The sequence below is a fragment of the Fundulus heteroclitus genome, chromosome 16, assembly GCF_011125445.2.
Source record: "Fundulus heteroclitus isolate FHET01 chromosome 16, MU-UCD_Fhet_4.1, whole genome shotgun sequence".
Lineage (NCBI taxonomy): Eukaryota > Metazoa > Chordata > Actinopteri > Cyprinodontiformes > Fundulidae > Fundulus > Fundulus heteroclitus.
The window spans coordinates 23,974,153-23,994,699 of record NC_046376.1 but is presented as its reverse complement, the minus strand read 5'-3'; the positions used below and the strand labels follow the sequence as shown (position 1 = coordinate 23,994,699).

General features: G+C 40.9%; 3 protein-coding genes across 7 annotated transcripts; 1 reads left to right on the top strand and 2 right to left on the bottom strand.

The window, feature by feature from the left end:
- Positions 1-309: 309 nt before the first annotated feature.
- dhps (deoxyhypusine synthase) lies at positions 310-10,014 on the bottom strand. 3 transcript variants are annotated; one of them, XM_021312544.2, is made up of 10 exons: positions 9,651-10,014; positions 7,559-7,759; positions 5,096-5,260; positions 4,881-5,002; positions 3,733-3,829; positions 3,566-3,652; positions 3,382-3,487; positions 3,198-3,301; positions 2,550-2,675; positions 310-1,185 (listed from the first exon to the last, which is right to left on the bottom strand). In XM_021312544.2, exons 1-10 carry the CDS (start codon positions 9,984-9,986, stop codon positions 1,090-1,092), a joined length of 1,440 nt encoding a protein of 479 aa, XP_021168219.2. In that variant the 5' UTR covers positions 9,987-10,014; the 3' UTR covers positions 310-1,089. The 3 variants fall into 3 exon arrangements, with proteins under 3 accessions (XP_021168219.2, XP_012711417.2, XP_012711418.2); XM_012855963.3 differs by lacking the exon at positions 9,651-10,014 and adding an exon at positions 8,174-8,321; XM_012855964.3 differs by lacking the exon at positions 9,651-10,014 and adding an exon at positions 8,179-8,321.
- Positions 8,979-11,273, top strand: LOC105920379 (guanine nucleotide-binding protein G(I)/G(S)/G(O) subunit gamma-7-like). Of its 2 annotated transcripts, none has more exons than XM_036148187.1 (3): positions 8,979-9,245; positions 9,324-9,438; positions 10,970-11,273. In XM_036148187.1, exons 2-3 carry the CDS (start codon positions 9,343-9,345, stop codon positions 11,093-11,095), a joined length of 222 nt encoding a protein of 73 aa, XP_036004080.1. In that variant the 5' UTR covers positions 8,979-9,245; positions 9,324-9,342; the 3' UTR covers positions 11,096-11,273. The 2 variants fall into 2 exon arrangements, with proteins under 2 accessions (XP_036004080.1, XP_012711420.1); XM_012855966.3 differs by having other exon boundaries at positions 8,993-9,245; positions 9,350-9,438.
- Positions 11,262-20,222, bottom strand: fbxw9 (F-box and WD repeat domain containing 9). Of its 2 annotated transcripts, XM_021312543.2 has the most exons (8): positions 20,045-20,222; positions 19,811-19,943; positions 19,597-19,717; positions 16,753-17,755; positions 15,498-15,646; positions 15,201-15,404; positions 15,042-15,107; positions 11,262-12,268 (listed from the first exon to the last, which is right to left on the bottom strand). In XM_021312543.2, exons 2-8 carry the CDS (start codon positions 19,927-19,929, stop codon positions 12,197-12,199), a joined length of 1,734 nt encoding a protein of 577 aa, XP_021168218.2. In that variant the 5' UTR covers positions 19,930-19,943; positions 20,045-20,222; the 3' UTR covers positions 11,262-12,196. The 2 variants fall into 2 exon arrangements, with proteins under 2 accessions (XP_021168218.2, XP_012711421.2); XM_012855967.3 differs by having other exon boundaries at positions 19,811-20,222.
- Between the last annotated feature and the right edge of the window lie 325 nt (positions 20,223-20,547).

The following is a 20,547-nucleotide window of genomic DNA, read 5'->3' as shown; positions in this document are numbered from 1 at the left end:
TTCAACATTTCTATACAGGTTTTGATATTTTTGGCCTGTGCAACACCCTAATTAGCTCAAATTATGATTTCCACGAACTTTAAACCATACTCATCAAAACAGACGACAAAATAAATAAGTTAAATATAGCACAATGTGTAAAAGTAAGCTAAAGATGAGTTTCACCTTTTGAATTTTAGTTCCTGAAATAAGGGATGTCCAGCGAGCGTCTAGCATTGGAGAATATTTGACTTTCAAAGCCAGCAAGTTCTCTATGTGCACAACTTCAATGATGAAATGCATAAAAATAACATCTCGGCATCGACGGCGTTAGATTTCTTTTGTAACATTTTTATTCAAACACAGGGATGAAAATAACTTTTTTCTACATTTTACAGCGTCTCACCCGCATTTCCCCCCGTTAAACAGACCAAATGTAAGGAACACTCTCTCTTTAAGGCTTCTCTTTTATACACTATTCACAAACCTAATCATGTGCAACTCTGTGTCACATGGCAGCACTTCAATGGCTTCCTCACACAGATCAGACCAAAAAAAACAACACATAAAAAACCCAAAGACAAAAAGGACATTGTTTTATACAAGTCCGCTATAACCTTTAAACAATGTAAAAAAATAAACTTTTCCCGACGTGTTCAACAACACAGGAGCACCCTCCGCCCACAAAGACATTAAAATGACGCGTCTCTATATTAAAACTAAGACATATTATCGATAGTAGCCACGCATTGGGTGCAACGCCACAGCTACACTGAAACAAGCTATCCTGCTCTCCCAGACACATACCCAGAGCCTGCAGCTAAAATCGAATGCATTCTAGGAAATCTCTTTGGTACATGATGTCATAGCATTACAAGCATGCTATTTCAATTGCCTTAAAGTTAAAGGGGAAGAAAAATACTAATATACACCACTAAAGGTCAAGGAAAGCACCGAGTAACCTATTCAGATTAAGTTCGGTATGGAAACGCAGCATATCACATTATTACTCATGCTCTCTTTTTGGATAAAAATTAAAAAAAAACCTAACACCTAGAAAAATAAAGCAGGATAGTGGTTTAAGTGAACGTTCAAAGCAGCCCGATCACTTTAATCTGCTTTCTGCCCCGCTGTCAGCTTGTCGGCGTGCAGAGCGAAGGTCTCGGCCACGATGAGAGGGAAAACCAAAGAGGCGTCTGCATACACCTGAAAACCAGATCACAGTAGCTGTTTAATGAGACCGCTGTTAAACCCTGAATTATTCATCTCCACCCACCAGCGGATTTTGGTTTAATCTCTTAATTTGATCAACGTGTTTTTTTTTGTTTTGTTTTTTCCCATGATGTTTTATTGTCCAAACCGGAATCTGCGGAGGGAGCAAAAGATTAGGGTGATGGCCAGGAGGCCTTCCCACCAAAGACTTAGGATAAATCATCAAAACACCAGTGGATACATGCAAAAGCCTGGTCAGCAGTTATAAGACCGGTTTTATTGTTGTAATAACCGTAAAGGGTTTTTTACTGTTTATTGAGAAGGGTAAGGATCATTTCTAACACACTTTTTAAACATAAATCTAATTAAAATGTTAAGAAAAATGTAACTGATAGAACTCTTGTATGTGAGTTCTATTCTTGTGTGAGTTCACACAAGTTATATCAGTTAAAACTATAACATTTTAATGACATTTATGTTAAAATTTCAGAAATAAATAAATTATATATATATATATATATATATATATATATATATATATATATATATATATATATATATATATATATATATATATATATATATATATATATTTATTTTTTTATTTTTTTTATTTTTTATTTGTATATTGGAGACATGTCTGTCTCCTTCCCCGACAGAAACAACCTTTTTGGTTCTGTGAAAGTAGTTATTACTTTAAACCTGCCACCATGGTGGAAGTAATCCTGGGACTTGCTGTAGGTTAAATGAACAATACAACAAAGAACAGTCATCAGTTTTTAATGTTTAACTCAGATTAAATTGCTTTAGAGCCATTATAACCTTTACCATGAATAGTGATCCAGCATCGCCACCTTGAGGCTAGATAATGCCATTGCTAGAAGCAGAGCTGCAGGTGCAATGTCCGATGATCCCTTGAAATGAATGATGTCAAATAAAGAAAAATGCAATGAAATAATGTCGGTGATGTTCAGTAAATTAAGTCGAAATGAAAGTGGCTTCATCGCGCCATAAATATAGATCAATGCTAAACACTGCACCACAGTGCAGCCCAAAATAAAACATGGGTTTGAAACAATTTTACAAACCAAGAAAAATCTAAAAAGTGTGGTCTGCATTTTATGAACCCTTTACCATTCCCACCAATGCCGCCGCTGAAAGGCACACGGCAGGCAAAGCCCTGTGAGTATCAGAAAACTAACACTGAACATCACCCTGAACACATCGTGCTCATTATGAGACGTGAGACGGCCTTATCATGTCGTGGGCACGGTTTTCTTCTGCAGGGACAGAAAAGAACGGTGCCAGAGACGGCGCTGTGTGGTTAAAGCCGTTAAGACTGACAGGAGGATCTGTACCTTAACCGGTTTGGCGTCCGCTCTGATCTTCCCCCAGGATATGGCCTCGTCGGGTCGGGCCCCCGAGTCCGAGCCGTCAAACTCCTGACCCGTGTTCACGAACACGGAGTAGTCAGCGCCGTTCCTCTGGAATCAGGGAGAGGCAATGGGAACAGAGCAAAACTTTTCTCAGGTTCGCTCTACTGGAATAAACTTTCTACAATCATTATAGCTTTGTGGGCAGCTGTTAGAAAACAACAACAACACATTTAAATCCCAAACTAAAAACGATCACACAGCTCAAATAAAGCGCTAGCAAAGGGGATCCCAGATGGAAGCAAGACGCAACTGAGTCTAATTAAAAAGCTTCCGACCTGCACACTATAAAATGACTATTTTATTGGCATGGGATCTTCAATCAGCTGTGCGATTAGGATGACGTATATAAAAAAAAAAAAGACGTCAGAAATTACTCTGACCGGATTTTTGTTTTCCATCTGAACCTGAACAAAAAAATACTAACAGGCTTCAATTTCCGCTCAAATACTGTACCTTACATTTAATGTACGACTGCTAATAACTGAGCAACAGACTGTTCCATTTTTTTGAACAAAAACAGAAGAAATTAAGCTGTTTAACTGTGTAAAACCATCGCCGGGCGTCATTTACCATGAGGTTGGCGTTGGCTATGTGATGTTTCACCAGCCCTCCTCCCAGGATGATCATTCCCGTCTTCTTGGCAAAGATCGCCATGCCGTTCATCCTCCGGATATCTGTAAACGGACACCAGGCTCACCAGGCTCAGATCAACGGGGATGTGATCGTCACTGGGCTAAAGTGGTGCTGCCTTTACCTTCTACGATGTCCAAAACCAAGCCGGGGTTCTTAAACGAGTGGAAGTAGATCATGTCGCCCAGGGAACCATCGGTGAGTGCAGGACTGAACACTGGGATGTTATTCTGAAACAAAAAGATGCCATTTGCCAACGTGAGGACAGGATCAGTCACACGTATCGTTTCGCATAACTAGGGACGAACCTTGTATGCCCAGTAGTACACAGACTCCGTGTTGTTTATCTCCTTGCCGAGACGATGGATAAATTTAGAGGGGGTCCACCGGATTCCCTGAAACAAACAAATTCGCTGTTTAACGTTCTGAAATGAGCACCTCCACTCCGTCGTCTGTGCACGGCGTGGCGACCCACCTCCGTCTTTTGCTCCAGCACCATTTGGTCGAGGATGGGCATCAGCCAGTCTTCGAACTTGCAGTAGTTATCGTTGGGCACCAGAAGGTTCCCTATCCTGCCGTTCCGTGAAGACGAAGGAGGAGTGGGAGACGGATCAGAGACAAGCGGTGCACGCAAGCCGGTCGCTGCACCGAGCCAGCCTGCTTGTTAAAACTGCAATTTAAATGTGCTTATAATGGCTTTTTATTCAAGATGAAAATTGGTGAAAATTTTAAGGGGGGGGAAAAAAAGCATCTTTTAGAAAATCGTGCATACATTGTTAGATCTGCCGAACATGGCAGGCGACAGAAGAGAGCGGCACTGAAAATTCGTCTGAAAATGGCCCCCCCCTCTCTGCGTTGCTCTCTTTAGCTCCGCCCCCATTCCTTCTGGCCTCTGTGTTACAGTCCTTTCCAGCGCGTTTCCGTCCACAGGGAAATCTTTTTAGCTCCCGTTGCCTCACTCTTCATGGACAACACCTTCCACCCTCTGCACCAGACTGCAGAGGAGCTGAGCAGCTCCTCTAGTGACAGACTTAGACATCCTGTCTGTAAAAAGGAGCGCTATCATTCATTCCTGCTGCTACTAGATTATACATTGCTGCACTATAACTGTAACCATAACTGTAATAACTAATATGCAATAACTAATGTGCAATAATCTATTCAATACACTGTACTACAACCCGTGCAATAATCCTGAAAGAAGTGACTTCTGCTGCTATCACCACGTGAATATATATCGATATATCTTCTTCTCTATCAGGTCAAAAAGCAGCTGGTGGTCCTCGCTTCTAGACACAATGTGTCCAGATATCTATCTATCTATATATATATCACCGTGAATGTAAATAAGACGTCATCTGCCCATTCCTATTTCTTTTTGTATTTTTATTCTTATTTTTCTCTTTTTCTTTGATCCACTGTATATATGAAGATACACTGTATATAACTGATGCACCTTCCCTACTTTTGCACCTTCTTCTGATAATTGACTAATGAGACGATGCGGCGAGTGAAATTCTCCAATGTGAGATCAATAAAGCCCATCTTATCTTACTCTGAACGCAGGAACCCCGTTTGTCTAGATTTAAGTGACGGCGCTGGTCACCGTCAGCCGCCACCAACCTGTTGATGCCTTGCAGACGCAGCTCTTTGCCAGACAGACTGAAGTCTCCCAAGTACGTGTGAGCCAGACACTTGATAAGATCCTCCTCGATGCCTCCAGCTGTGGTGACAATCACGTCCACCTAAAAGCAGCAAGGCATATATGTGATGAGCCGCTGCAGTGCCGTCAAACGGGCCGATTATTTTTAGGCAACCATGAGTGAACACGTTATTACCATTTTGTGCTCTGCCAGGTAGCGGATGCTCTCTCTGACTCCGGAGCTGATGAGGTTGGAGGTGTATCCCAGGAAGATGGTACAGCCTGACTTGTGGGAGGATCCGCACGACTCTTCAGACTCATTTACTTCTTCGACCTCCACCGGTTCAAGGCGTTTCTCTATCTGTGGGTGGTAAACCGTTGGTTAGTAGCAGTTTAACGCAATAGAGCTGCACCGTTTTATCCCGCCCGACCCCGTTAAGACAGTAAAACTCAACTAGAATTAGGTTTCCTGTCACAGACACAAACTGCTCACCTGGGATAAAACAGTGTGAATCCGTTTCACCGCGTGCAGCAAATATGCAGGAAGCGGAACATAAGTGGAATTAATGGTAATTGTTATAAACTTTCATAGCACAATTTATGGGAATGGAACAATCCAGCAGAGTTATGTCTCCTGAAAGCAACATAATATTAACAAAAAGTTTACTTTTCATAACGACAAATAAAAGACTAAATGGCTTTACGTTATTTTTTTTGTTTTCTTTGTGGAATTTAATGTTAACCTGCTTAACTAATGCGTGCGGAATATTTCCATTACATGCTAATAATTTTGGAAAATGTGACAGATTTCAATTTAATCTTAGTAAAACACATTATAATGAGAAAAACTCACTCAAAATATCGTCATCAAATTATGATACATTCTCGCATCCATTAATTCCCAACATACAGAACTGATAAAAAAAAAACACATTCTCACATTATGCAATACTTAACTAAGTAAGAAAACTTTACTTATATAGCACCTTTCACAGATAAAAATCACAAAGTCCTTTACAGACTCTAGTAAACACCAAATAGAAATATCACAACAACAGCTTACAGGGACAAAATAAAAAAAAGTACATATAAGTAAACGCTTGTCTAAATAAAAGAGTCTTCAGCTGCTTTTTAAAGGATCCAACAGAGTCGGCGACACGGAGAGACAGGGACCTGTCCATTAAAAGCTCTAAAAGTCAAAACTACAATTTTAAAATCAATTCTAAATTTGACAGGTAGCCACTGTAAAGAGGACAAAACCGGTCTGACGTGAGCCCTTCTGTTTGTTCCTATTAAAAGACGGAGTTGCAATATTCTAAACGAGAGCAAATAAAAGGATGAATAATCTTCTCCGGGTCTGATTTGGACATTTTTGCCCTCAATTTAGAGATATTTCTAACATGGGCAACTATTTCATTGCTTTCTACCACCTGTGCCTACTTAGGTCAGTTACATTTTAAAACCTAGACTTGTAAAATCAGGCGTGCATAATCCCACAGGTAATACAAATTATTTAAGGTACGGTTTATGAGATGCTACACTGAGATGCATTTATTTAGTTTGTAAAAGTTGTAGGAAAAAAAAAAGAGACAAATGCTCTATTTGGCATCAAAATCGGCCAGTTAAGGAACCACAAGGCTGGTTTAAAACCCTGATCTAACAGGGATTGGGGTCATTTTGTTGTTCGTTCATCGGTGACCAACTAGAAAACCAAATTATGTCTTTTGATCATTAAATAATATAAAATCCCTTTTTTCAAAATCGTTTATTTTTCTATACGCATATTTGGAACATGATAACATCCATTTCCAGGCTTCTGCAGACTGTGTAGGAACGCTGATTAGAAAAGCTTTTAAATCAGACAAGCTGATCATGAAGGTGAGCTCTGTCCTGGGATGTCCCTCAACCCAGTGCAAGTGGGGGGACACAGGGGAACTCTGGCCAAACTAGCATCGCTCCAAGACACTGTCATCCACCCATGAGCCCTATAACTGGACACCCACAAAGGAAAAAAATAGCAGATCTTTTCAGATCAATTAATATTAATATTAAAAGAAGAAATAGATCTGAGTGATATTGTTTTTCAATAATTACAATATTTATAAGACCACATCTTCAGTTTTTTTCTATGTATTTTGGGTCCCTGTAGCTTCTGCATGCAAGAAATGTGTCATTGACTGAGATGTACATTGACTTTTTTGCACAACATCAAAAAGTTGAATTAAAATGAAACCAGCCTAATTTACTGAATTTACTAAAAAAATCCAGCAGCAGGCGAGTGACCGTGGAGAAATTAGTATACAAGTAAAGCTTATTGCTGTGTGGTAATCTTTAACCTGTTAGTGCCTCCTGTATCACCAGCCACCACAGCTTTTTAATGAGTTAAAAAGAAATCAAATAAAGGTTAGGGACATATACTTTGATGTATAAACAAGGCTGTTTGCGTTCTGTTTTTTGTTGTTGGATTGAAAACTAATCCATCAAAGAACCTGCAGTGCATTTTTCTCTTCTATGTAATAGGGAGGGGAAAAGGAATTGCACAAATCAGACCTAAAAAAAATAATAAAAATAAAAAAAAACAGACACCTTTTATCAGCTACAAAAAGCCTGACTGGTGCATCTCTTGCTAATTCATTCATCCCTAAAGGCCTCCTCTCACCATCCGGTTGATCTCCTGGATGGCCAGAGCCAAGCTACTGGCCTGAAAGCCAGTGGTCAGGTAGGAATTCAGCACCGCCCTGAGATCCACGCCCTGGTTGAAGTCGTAGCCCCGGATTTTCGGCATGTTTTCCGGGAGAGCACAGCTGGGCTTCAGAACTGCCTCCTTGGCTAAAGCACGGGCGTGGTCCGCCATTTCTTTCTGGAAAACAATTTTATTGCGAAAAAAAACACTTTAAACGTTGTACAGAGGCTATCTAGGGACAACGTAAAAAAACATAAAAACAGTAAAAATGTGAACAAACACGACGCCGATCGGCAGCTCATGTGGTTCTAGTCGCTCTCCCTACACCAATGAATATGATGTTATGAAAATGAGTGGGCATCATTTCTTAAACTGGACACATAAGCAATCTACATCATAAAAAAAAAAAATATCAATTGGGCCTGATCTCATCTACAAAACCCAACCTCATCCTAAAACCCTCTTATATAACGTCATTTGATGTAAACACAGATGAAAACATGTTAAAGCCATGTGGTCTGGCGTTAGCAGTAGCATGCTAGCTGCTGCTTGATCTTTTAATTTCGATTTAAGCAGAAAGGTAGAACACACCTTACTTTCACAAGACGTTAGGGACGGAAGAGCGTAAGTAGGTCACTTCTGTCACAGCACTTGTCAAGAAGGAGTTGAAAGACTTGTAGACTTGTAAACATAGCAGCTATTAAGCTCCCACTACGGAAAACGCGAGCGGACAAAATTGTGTTTCGTGCAGCCAGCCACCAGAGGGCGCTGTGTTGCAACCCTTTCTGAGCGTTTTTCATGCTGTGGCTGTACTGAACGATTAGAAAAACGCATTTCATTATGTGTCCTGGGACATTATGTTTTTCACTTGTGAAATAATGATCAATTATTCATATTCTTTAACCTTTTCACATTTTGTCAAGTTTCAACCATTACTTCATGATTTTAAAATGTTTTTGTATTTATAAATCTGAAAGCTCTGGTATGGATTTGTATGTAACCCATTGTGTTCCCGCATCTTGGAATTAGTTTTTTTGTTGATGTTAGAGCTTCTTCTGCGGGTCTGCTGGGCTGTCTTTGAACGTCTGGAGACCAAAAGGTTTGGCCGGTCTTTGCAATAAAAGTTCAGTTGTACTATATGGAGAAATTCCACAGCAAACCAGGCCTTTGACTGAGCTATACATACCTTGATCTAGCTCAGGTTGTATTTTTACAACCTTTTTGTCAAAAGTGAAGTTTCTTGCCAAGAAGCTCTGTGATTCTTTTACACACATGTCAAAGATTAGTTATGATCGACTAGGGCTGGACAATAATTCAATAACGATATATCGATCGATAGACGTATGGATCAATATAAAAAACAGACCACTATCCTTTGTATTCATTTGAACCAAAGTCTTTATATCGTCATAACCCATTCATGTTTAACATTTTAAACACACAAACAGTCAGAATAAAGTGTTTTCATCAGCAGCAGTTGTGAAGTGCTGTGTGATGTTTGTGACATTTAAAAAAAAAAAAAAAAAAAAAAAGCTTAGCGTGACCTTTTATATCACAGATCCTTTGAACTCTTCCCACAGCAAATAAAAGAGGGGGTGCGGGTCAAAACGCAGAGCCAAGGAGCCCAACTGAGCAGACTCTGCTGCACAACTCGAGCTGGCAGGTAAAACATTACTTTAAATCCAATTTCCACCCCCACACACACACACACTTAAAATCAAAAAGTTTATTCAGCCTGTAGTGCATTTTTTGTGTCGGTGATGTCAGGAAAGATGTGCAGCGGCAGCAACAGCATCATTCAGGCCCAAAAGCTGGTGGATCAACTCCAAATTGAAGCAGGCATGGAGAGATTCAAGGTACGTATGAATTTAAAGCATGACTGTGTCAGTGTGACTTTCAAAGTGTGAAATGATCAGATATTTTCATAAAACTTGGCGATGTAAGCCGTCTTGTCGGAACCACAAACAAACGAGTCTGGGAACATTGCACGGAACATGTCTCCCAACTCCCTCATTTGATTTATAATATATGATTGGTGTTTTGTCACCGTGTTCAAAGCCCACAGTACCTCTGCTTTGATTGTCGGCGTACCGCCGGTGATTAACCGGAGATTCGGTGCTTCTGCCGCTGTTGTTGATGCCGGTGATGGCCGTGGAGGCGTTGCAGAGACGAGGGTGGAACAAAACTGAGAAATACCGGCTGTTTCTCGGTAACCTGATTTTGACGCTTTGTGTTTCGCGCTGCGCATGTGCGACTCCACTGCCTTAATTCCCATCGTTCCGAGCTTGAAAGACTTCCTGCACAAAATACATCGTGCCTCATATATGTTCCCTGGTACTGGTTTTAGCCATGGAGAAAACTCTTGGCTGAATAGCCAGTTTTCGTTAAATTTACACTTGCCCATGTTTTCCTGATTAAAAAAAAAAAGTTAATGGCGCATCTCCCAAAGGTCCCGGCTGCAACAAAGCTTTTATTGGTTCCGCTATCGGGACGGAACCACTGAGCTATATAATACACTGGAGTGCTGATTTAGCCGAAAAACTGAAGTCACTGGCCGCCATCTTGCTACTCCCTACTCTCACAGAATCCCATAGGATTTGATTGCAACAACAAGCAGTTTTCTGGCTGTGTGAAAACGTTTCACAGGCAATTCTACAGTCAGGATGTACTAACACTATCAACTACTAGGAAATTAGGTGCTAAAATATTTTACATGATATATATATATATATATATATATATATATATATATATATATATATATATATATATATATATATATATATATATATATATATATATATATATATATTTAAATAAAATGCAAAATATTTCCGTACATGACTTTCTCAGTACTTGATAGTTTTAGAACATAACATAAACGTATATGACATTTGACATTTTAAAAGCTTTAAGCCCCCCCTGAACATGAAAAAATCATCGTTATTTGATGCTGTAGCGCACATATTCCCTAGTTACTGGGGGAAAATGGGGAGTACCAATATGGCGGCTGGTGGCTTCAAAGCGACTCGTTCTAACAGCCGGCGATTAGCACTCCAGTGTATTATATAGCTCAGTGGACGGAACCAATAATAGCGAGCCGTTCGGTAAATTAATAAAAAAAAAAAAATAAAGGCAATTTTAATGTTTTATTTGGATTACAAAAAAAATAAATCGTAATAAAAATAATACTATGTGTTTTTTTGTTTTTTTTTAAATAAGACATACGAAAGACTGATTTAAGACATTTTAATACCGCAGGCCTTAGTTGTATTTTGAAGAATTCAATGCCTTAAGACTTTTTAAGGACCCGCAGGAACCCCGTTTTGACTAATTTTCCCCCATATTTGTTGCATTTGAACTTGTTCCTGTTGTCGTTTCAAGCAGATCTCCCTCACGGCGGCGGATTTAGTCCAGTACTGTCAGGAGCACAGACGCAGCGATCCTCTGCTCACCGGCATATCTGCCTCGTCCAACCCTTTCAAAGACAAGAAGACCTGTGTGCTGCTCTGAGATCCCCACCAGACGGCCACCCCGACCGGATTAGTTTAGAAATTGACATTTTCCCTGTTGTGTGCTCACTGCCTCATCTGTGAACAGTAGATGCGATTCCCGATGCTGAATTTTCACGGCTCTTAATGGATCAGCTAAAGTTTCACACAGGACTTGGAAACATGCATAAGAGCAGAAGTGCTTTTATTGTTGATTGCAATGTAATTCGTTAGCTCTTAAATACAATAAACACTTTAATATCTGTGCTTTCTTTGGGGTTTGAGCATAAAATTCTTAAACGATACATCTAATAAAAAACACACACACACACAATAAATAGCCTCGACATGACAATAACCTCTTGGAATTAAATCTATCACATAAAAAATTAAGAGTGCAGGAGAAACAACTTTGAAATTTAACAGGATTCAACCAAAATTGAACGTATGGTTTCCAAAACAGTTGTTTTATAGTTAATAGACTGCAAAAAAAACAAACAGTAGGTTTATCCAACAGTATTACTGCTGGGACGCTGTCATTTTAGAACTGTAGTACCCAGGTGTACACCGACTCCCAAAAAGCAATCTCCTTTTATCTTGTCAGTTTGTCCTATTGTTTGCTTGGGACTTGTAAGTCTGTCACACCACACACCAAAGAGTAATTTCCCTTCATATGGCGTCTCCTCTCAGACATGTTTGTCGTCAGTCTGTGGGTGCAGGTTGATTTGATTTACACCATGGAAAACTTTCATTTCGACTGAACTGCCCTTTGGGAGACTCAAACATATATTTACGACGTATACCTCTATGTGAACAAACGATCATTTGTGGGGGTGGCGCGTTTGATAATCATACCACAAATTATTGTTATTCACACAAAGACATGCGTTCCCGTCAGTCTCTCTGCACGCACGGGTCGGTGGCACAAACATAACCTGACAGACTTAACCCGGCTGCGTTGTTAAGGGTCAGTGTACACATTTATTTGGAAATTAAAACACTTTTACCTGTAGTTTCCTCTTCTTTCTTTTTTTTTTTAAACCACGCATCGGAAATTTCACAATCCAGACAAAACGGCGTGTAGATCTTCCCCACGCCCGTTTTCTAATCTTAAAGCGGCCTTTCACTTTCTGGGTCTCCAGATATCCACATTAACGTCGTACGCCAGAGCGAGGATTCCAGCCTCCACACTCAGCTGACAGCGGAAGGAAATGGCAGCAGGAGAAATAAACAAAAGATAAGGTCATTATTTAAACTTTACTAATAAAAACAGTGATATGGTCATAAAGACTTTATGAAAAATACCAGCTAAATATAGAGCCAGATATAGATGCACTATATAAAAAGACATTACTCTTTGTTTCTTTTTTGCTCACTGCCTGACATCAACTACACACAACTTCTGCTGCTTTAGGTCAGTCAGAGTTACCAAAACTATTTCTATTTGTATATGCGAGAATAAGGACAGAACTGTTTTCAGCTCTGACCACAAATATTCTATGAGGCTGAGATCAGGGCTTCAGGATGCTCACCAAAAACTACTTTGTACCACATCAGTTCTACATCATGCTTTTTTAAGCCTTCCAAAGGCCACTATAAGCATATATATGATGAAATGTTGTCTTTGGCACTACGGAGTATACATTTGCTATGAAACATTAGTTGTTTTTTGGTGCTATGTTTCCAATCCGGAGGAAACACACTTGCCTTCACTTCGACGCCGCCTCTCTCTGTATGGTTGTCATTTCCTGATGCCACACCAGAGCTGCTGCAGCATGCTACCCTTACTCAAAATTACTGTTACGATTTAGTATGCGGTTTGATTAACTCACGGCTATGGCCTCTCCATTGGGTGGTTTTATTGCAGGAATTGCACCAGCTTTAAGAATTAATCTCCCGGATAATCCACTTTGGTATAGACCGTGGTTCACCAAGCGAGTGAAGTGACGGTCACAGATAACCAGTGTCAGGGTTTAGTTTTTACCTGTCTCACCCTGGACAGTTCCGGCACTTTCCATCTCCCATGCAGCCTAGTTCCACTCAATGTCTGATCAGTTCCACCTGCTGCAATAATCAAGTCAAGACTCATTCCGCCTGTCCAACCTCCTGTATTAGCTCACCTCAGCCAGCTCTTCCCCGCTGGATCGTCTTCACTCAAACCTCGTCCTGATTGTGCTTCCCACGTCTGCCAGTCAGTGCTTCACACGTCTGCCAGTCAGTGCTTCCCACGTCTGCCTGCCAGTCTTCATCCAACTACAAGCTCCGCAGCGTCTCCAGCCTCAGTCATCTTCACCATCTCTCGCCTGCTCCAGCCTTGTCTCTGGTCACCTTCTCCACAACTCATAACCCTCAGTACTCTTAAAACGAGACTGTGTGTGTGGTTGTGTTCGGGTACATCAGACCAAATCCTGACTAACATAAGCTAGCGTGCTTCCAAACATAAAATCCAACCACTTCCGACGATAAGGTTCTTCTTTAGGTAGGCAGAACAGACCTCTCACAGCCAAAAACACATTTCTTTGCAACATATCTTTCACTAGGAAAGGGGTTGCAGAACGCGGACGTGTTGTTTACTGGGAAGGGGCGGCGAGGTCCAGATAGGTACCTCCTCTACGTAGAAATGTGATGGCCGCTCGTTTTCCAGGACAGGAAGTGGCTGCTGCTCAGAGAGCAGAATTCACAAGGATCACTCAGACATGCATGAATCAAGCAAAACACCACTTTGGGCATGGTTTTGATGAAGGAATAGCATCACAACATAGTTAAAAGCTAAAAAGAGCTGAGTGCGTGATATAGCTCCTTTAAGCCACTTTTTGACTAACTAACAAATTGTCATTATCCATGGTGGAAAAAAACACTGGTGTCCGAGCTTTACCTTCCTTGCTGATGTCTTGAGATATTTCCACATGATGGTGTTTCCTCTTGATGCCAACTAAATTTTACTTTCTAGATTTCAGTTCCATTAGACCACAGGAAATATCTTCAAAAACGTCTGCGTTTATCCCCGAGGGCATTTCCAAACTGGAGTCTGACTTGGGCTTGTGGTGAGGTATCGATCATGTAGTCCTTCACCATCCACTCAAAGTGCTTCTTCATGATCGGCATGAGTGCGACAGGGCGGTAAGCATCCAGTGATGAAACTGTGGGCCGTCTGGGCACTAGTGCGATGGTTGCAGTCTCAAAACAGGAAGCATCCTTTTTTAAGGGTTTGCCTTAAAATGCATCCTGATTCCTTGTTATTCTGAAATCTAACTAATAGAAATAACTGTTGCAATTCTGACACAACAAAGGAACATTTTAGTCTGATTTCACATCAGACTGTTAGAACAAAGGTTTTGCGTCTTTTCATATAGCCAACCTATAGGTTCAGCTCAATTGGTCGATAATAGGGCTGGACGATATAGAATAAAAGGCATATTGATAAAATAGAAATCATATTGATCGATATCGATAATTATCAAAACAATTCAAAATGTACATTTTAAGTGCAGCACTGGCCATTTTATGCTGTTGCTTAATGACCTATTTTTAAATAAAAGGATTCAAACTTTTTTGACCAATCTCTATAATCTGACCCAATCTGTATAATATGATTGAACTTGACTTTGTAAAGTGCCTTGAGATGACATGTTTCATGATTTGGCGCTATATAAATAAAATTGAATTGAAATTGAATTGAATTGAAACTCAACCCTTTATTCAACTAACTTTTTACAAAAACTAAGTGTTAAAAAAGAAAAAAAGAGCACGTGCTCTTTGTGATTTGGTTGGGAGGATGTAATGACTGTAGTATTAACCTACATGATAGGCTGGAATGCATGTTATTTTATTGAACTTTTTATTGACCCCTGTTTTTTATATTGAACCATACGTCTATCGATCGATATATATCGTTATTGAATTATTGTCCAGCCCTAGTCGATCATAACTAATCTTTGACATGTGTGTAAAAGAATCACAGAACTGACCCCATGGACTGCAGCTGAATGACGCAGTGTACACAAAGTCCTTGGTGGTCCACAAGGGATGTGGATCTGCAAGAAGACAGGAGTAGTTGCAAAACAGGGTTGCTTAAAATCCGCACTGGATTAGGAGTCTCAATGACGAAACCGCTCCCTCCAACCCACCTTGGTCGTTTTATCTGTGGAGCAGGTGTAGAGGCTTCCTTGAGACTTGTGGATGCCAGTGACCAGTGCTGTGTGTCCCACATCGAACTGCGAGAGGAGCTTTAAGTTTCCGCTCTCCATGGAAAAGGAGCGCAGCATGCCTTTGTTGTCTCCGGCCCAGACCTCACAGCCACTGTAGCTCATGACGGATAAATAGGAGCTCATCTACAAAACAGGAGCGGTGACATTATCAGCCTCGAGTGCACAGGAACAAAAACGTTGCGGTGGTGGTTGCATCTGTGTGGGATCGTGGTCTACCTTAATTCTCTTTAATGCTTTCAGTGCCCTGCGATCATACACCGCCACAGTGCAGTCTATGCTCCCGGAGATGATGTACCGGTCGTCGGCAGCCAGGCACATTACGCCGTCGCCATGGAGACGGACACTTTTAATGAGCGGTTCAGCAGCTGGAGGAGACCACAACGTTGACACGGTCGTTCGTACGATTAAACTTGAATTTAAAGACAGCAAAAACTTCCAGATTCAGTCTGAAAGCAACATCCTGGTATTGCTTTATTAGTGCCGTTGGTAACACTAAATAAACGAAGACCCTCTTAAAGGAGCAGTGCAAAAGTCTGCCCCCTCTGGCGGCAAGCTGAAAGGACACCTATAAAAGGCAACGGCGGCGAGTAGAGGAAAATTATATTTACACGTTTGGCAAATGTAAGGGCATGTATGGGAAAGACAACTAGAAAATGCTGTTCCTGCGTAACAGCGAGTGAGAATGCTAATCTGCAGAATGATTTGAGCAGAGGATGCAGAAGATCCCTGTGGCAGAGAAAGTAGCTGAAAAACATTGAAATCAGATTTGAAGAATTTTTAAGAATTGCAGAATTTGAAGGGATTTAAAGAATTTGAAGAATTTTTAAAAATTGCAGAATTTGAAGGGCTTTGAAAAAAATTGAAGAATTAAAAGTAATTGAAGAATTTGACAAATTTGAAGGGATTTGAAGAATTTCAAAAACAATTGAAGGAATTTGAAAAATTTGAAGGAATTTTAAGAATTTGAAAAAATTTGAAAAAAATAAAAAATTTGAAGAATTTCAAAAATTTGAAGAATTTGAAAAAATTGAAGAAATATAACAATTAGAAGAATTTGAAGAATGTGAAGAATTTGAAGGAATTTGTATTAATTTGCATTGATTTCAATTGGAACAGCCAAAAAAAAAAAAAAAAAAAAAAAAAAAAATCACACAAAAAGTGAAATATTTTAAAAAGAGTAAAAGTTAGCATAACCATCAGATATAGCAGTCATGCCGGGAACGAGCCGAACGTTTTGATACCAAAATTGTTGAAATCGGTTGAAGTATGCGGGAGTAATAATAATAAAGAAAAACTGGAAAACAATAAGTGAGAATGCTGCATAGCATTCTCACTGATAATGTTCAATCTTTAAACTTGCACAATGCTCCTTTAATTAATACTTGCAAAAATCTTCACTGATATTGAACTTTTTTTAAAACGGCAATCTCTTTGATCGGCATTCCCTGTGAAAGTTAGCATCTGTCCTCACCTCTTGTGTCGTACATATTGATCCTCTTGTCCAACATCCCAGCCAGTAGGACGTCCGTCTGCCAGGACGAGCAGAGGATGGCTGCCCCGGCCCTGATCAGGCCCCTATCTGCGCCGCCTGCCTCTAAGTCCCACAGCCTCACTGTGCCATCAAAGCCCCCGGAGGCCAAAAGGGAACCTTGAGATGCCAGGCACCAGGCCCAGCCCCGGCGGTGAGAGGTAAAGTCACCCTGTGACTGCAGCGTGTGCAGCAGCGCACCGTCAGAGCCTGCCTCCAGGTCCCAAAGTTTCACATTGTAGTCTCTGGATGCCGTGGCACAGAGTGCTCCCTTTCCTCCTAGGAGGAGCACCGAGTTGACCGGGGCGATGTGGCTCGAGGGTAAGGTAATGCACTCCAGCGCCGGAGGTGGGCTGGGACTTCTGGAGGATTTGTTTTGGATCATTTCTACTTGTGCTCTGTAATCCAGATACCTTGGGTGGGCACGCTCATTTTGGTCATGATGAGGCGCGCCTTGGCCCGCGTCTGCGTCGAGCAACATCCTTCCATCTTCCATTTGTGCAGCTGCACCAACCTCCAGCCTGCCTTCCAATTCCTCTCTCAACCTGGCCATCTGGTCTCCATCCAACACTGGCTGCACCTCACCATCCTCAGCCTCCATCACTACCTCCATGCCTTCATCTGCGCCGTAAGCGACCTCCTGTGCTGCCACTCCCACCCCATCTACCTCATCTCCTCCTACATTTTCGTATCCCCCAGCAGGCAGCCCCCTCTCCTGCAGCCCCGCTTGGTCCCTTTCATCCGCCGTCTCCTCTGACTGTTTGGCCACACGTTGCACCTCACCTGCCCAGCAGGTAATGAGCTGCTCTATCTCGAGGCAAGAAGTGGGCCAGTTAAAGTCTTCCCTCGGCCCGACTGGAAATCTTGCCCTCGATCCGATTAGTCTCTGGGCCCGTAGCTGCCACGCTGTGGTGTCGTCACCCACGGTGCTCAACGTGCGACAGACCTGAAACAAGGACAAAGATGAGAAATTTGTTTTTATTTACAATGCTAAAAAGGTAGAAATGAAAGGATCTTGCAAAATTATTTGAACTTTTCAATTCTGTGTTGCGTTACGTCAGCAAATTCCAGTGTGTTTTTTATTTTTTTTGGGGGGGGGGGGGGTTCATATGATGGATTAAAAACTTTGCACTGCTTTTTTTTTTTTTTTACTATTACTATGCATTAAGTTGCAGTAAAATGAAATAAAAGTGTCCTTAATTGGCTCAGGAGCGGACAGACTTAATTTTTAACTCCTGCCACAGATTCTAGCTTAGATTTACATCTGGGTGTTAGCTGAGCCATTTTAATACATGCTTTGATCACTGTACTGCCACACAGAGTTGTGCATGTAGACCAAAACCTGCAATTTAGTCTCAACAGAGCACTCAGGTGAACGTCTTGACATTCTTCTATATGGAAAAAAGATCAGTGCTGTCAGCAGCTCCCCCCCATCCCACCCCACCCGAGCTGTAGATCTCTGAAGCTCCTCCAGAGGTATGTGCCTCTAGGCTGTGTTTTTTCTTCTTAGTGCTTTCCTCCTCCTGCCTCCTGTCAGTTTATATGACTGGGACTTTCAAAGAGTGATTAAATCACACAGGACTTCTGAAGGGAATCAATTGCATTAGATTTTATTAAGGGGTATCAGAGTCAAGGGGTGCAAATACACTCCACACTTTTCAGAATACTTATTTGCATAATAATAATAATAATAATTCGGGAAAGATTTGAAATAGTATCTCCACAGCATTATGCCGACATCACCATGGGGATGGGCCGTGATAGATAGATAGATAGATAGATAGATAGATAGATAGATAGATAGATAGATAGATAGATAGATAGATAGATAGATAGATAGATAGATAGATAGATTTTTTTTTTTTTTTTTACAATTAAATGACTTAAACAAGTGATATAAATAAATGAATGATGAAAGAATTTATTTAATATGTTTTGTGACAGTTTGTATTCAGATGTTTTAAGAACAGATTCAAGTATTTTAAGTATTGTTTATTTTATATTAATACATAACCTCACTGTATTCATTTATAATATTCGCTACAGTCACAGGCTATGATTTCGGTGATCCTTAAGAAAAATAAAGATCCGCTTAAATGTGAATCATACCGTCCAGTGAGTCTACTCGGATGTGATTAAAGATATTGACCAAAGTACTAGCAGCGAGTATCGAGCATGTTATAAGTAATATAATACATCCTGACCACACAAGATTTGTTGCTGGTAAACAACTTCCCAGTAATCTCCGTCGCCTATTTAATATGATATACACTGCTGAAGAGAACATTGATCCCAGGATTGTAATATCCCTACATGCCCACAAAGCCTTTGATAGAATAGAGTATCTTTATTTGTTTACGACCCTTGAGAGATTGGGATTTGGTCTTAAATTTCGTTCGTGGATTGAGTTAATATATGCAAATCCCCAAGATATGGTAAGAACGCATAACATAAGATCCAATTTTTATTTCTAAATCTTTTTTTTTTTTAAAGAATTTAATAAATGTGCATCTACCTTTATATGAAGAAAAAAAATAAACAGTCCCCCGGATAAAAAGAGAGTTTCTAGAGAGACAGAGAGAGGAGGGGGGCCTAGCTCTACCAAATTATATTTATTATTACTATACAATTTGATTATTATTGTAATATTCGCTATCATTTCTAGCATAGGTGATTCCGCGTGGAGGGAGGGCACTGATGGTACGTGACAAAGTCTGAAGAAGACGTTTCCAAGCAACCTCCTCACTATTCAAGGAAGCTAGAAGGAACATCGGGTTTCAATCTAACCTTTGGCAGCACATTGAGCACAAAGTGCGCAGGAAGGAGGGAGGCAATGTGGGTTAAGATCTCCCAGGGCAATGACAACAGACTTGATTCAGCTGGTGGTGAGCTCAGAGCAGGCGGCAGACTGAAATCGACATGCAGAACAAAGTGAGTCACGAGCTGTGTCATCATCTCGATAAACACGCGGACACAGGTCGATGGTGAAAGAAAGCTTTACCCCTGGAGGTCCGTGCTGGAGCTGTCCGTACGCGGAGGTTTTCCCTGGTCGGGACACGGTGCTTCCGGAACCTGTTTTCCCGATTCTGCCTCATGTAGGTTAACCCCAACCTCAGACATCTCTCCTCTCCTGCCTAACACGACCACAAACACTCAACAACTGTGAACTAACATTACTCTAAGCTAACACTGCTCTCGACAACAAAGGTCCCGGATTTGGACCACAGCTTAGTACCGAACAGGATGACGTGCCGCTGGTCCCGGTTGTGAGTCTTTAAAAACGTGCGTCAACGTTGACGAGTCGTTATCCGAAACGCAGTTTAATGATGGATGAAAACAAACTGACTCATCTACCTCGCCGCAAAAAAATTCTAAATTCAAAACTACTTCCGGCGCACAAATATGTCGTCAGTTGACCTATTTTTTATTAATTTTATTATTCTTTTTCATCTTGGGATAGTGGGTTCATCACTAGTTACAAATTATTTGATATTTATGTTGTTTTCCCCCACTTCTTGTAGGCGGTGCATAAAGGCATAGCCATATTATCGGTACCATATATTTTGCGGCGGGTTAGAACATACGTCATTGCGCGACGTTGCCAGCCGGATACGCCCTCTGAGTGGCAAAGTGGGCAAAATCCTCTCAGTTTGCTTCATTACTTCAGTGCTACCTTTCTTTCCACCATTGGCAGATCTGTGAAGAAACAGCCTTCAAGTTTTTCTATAAATTAAAGCT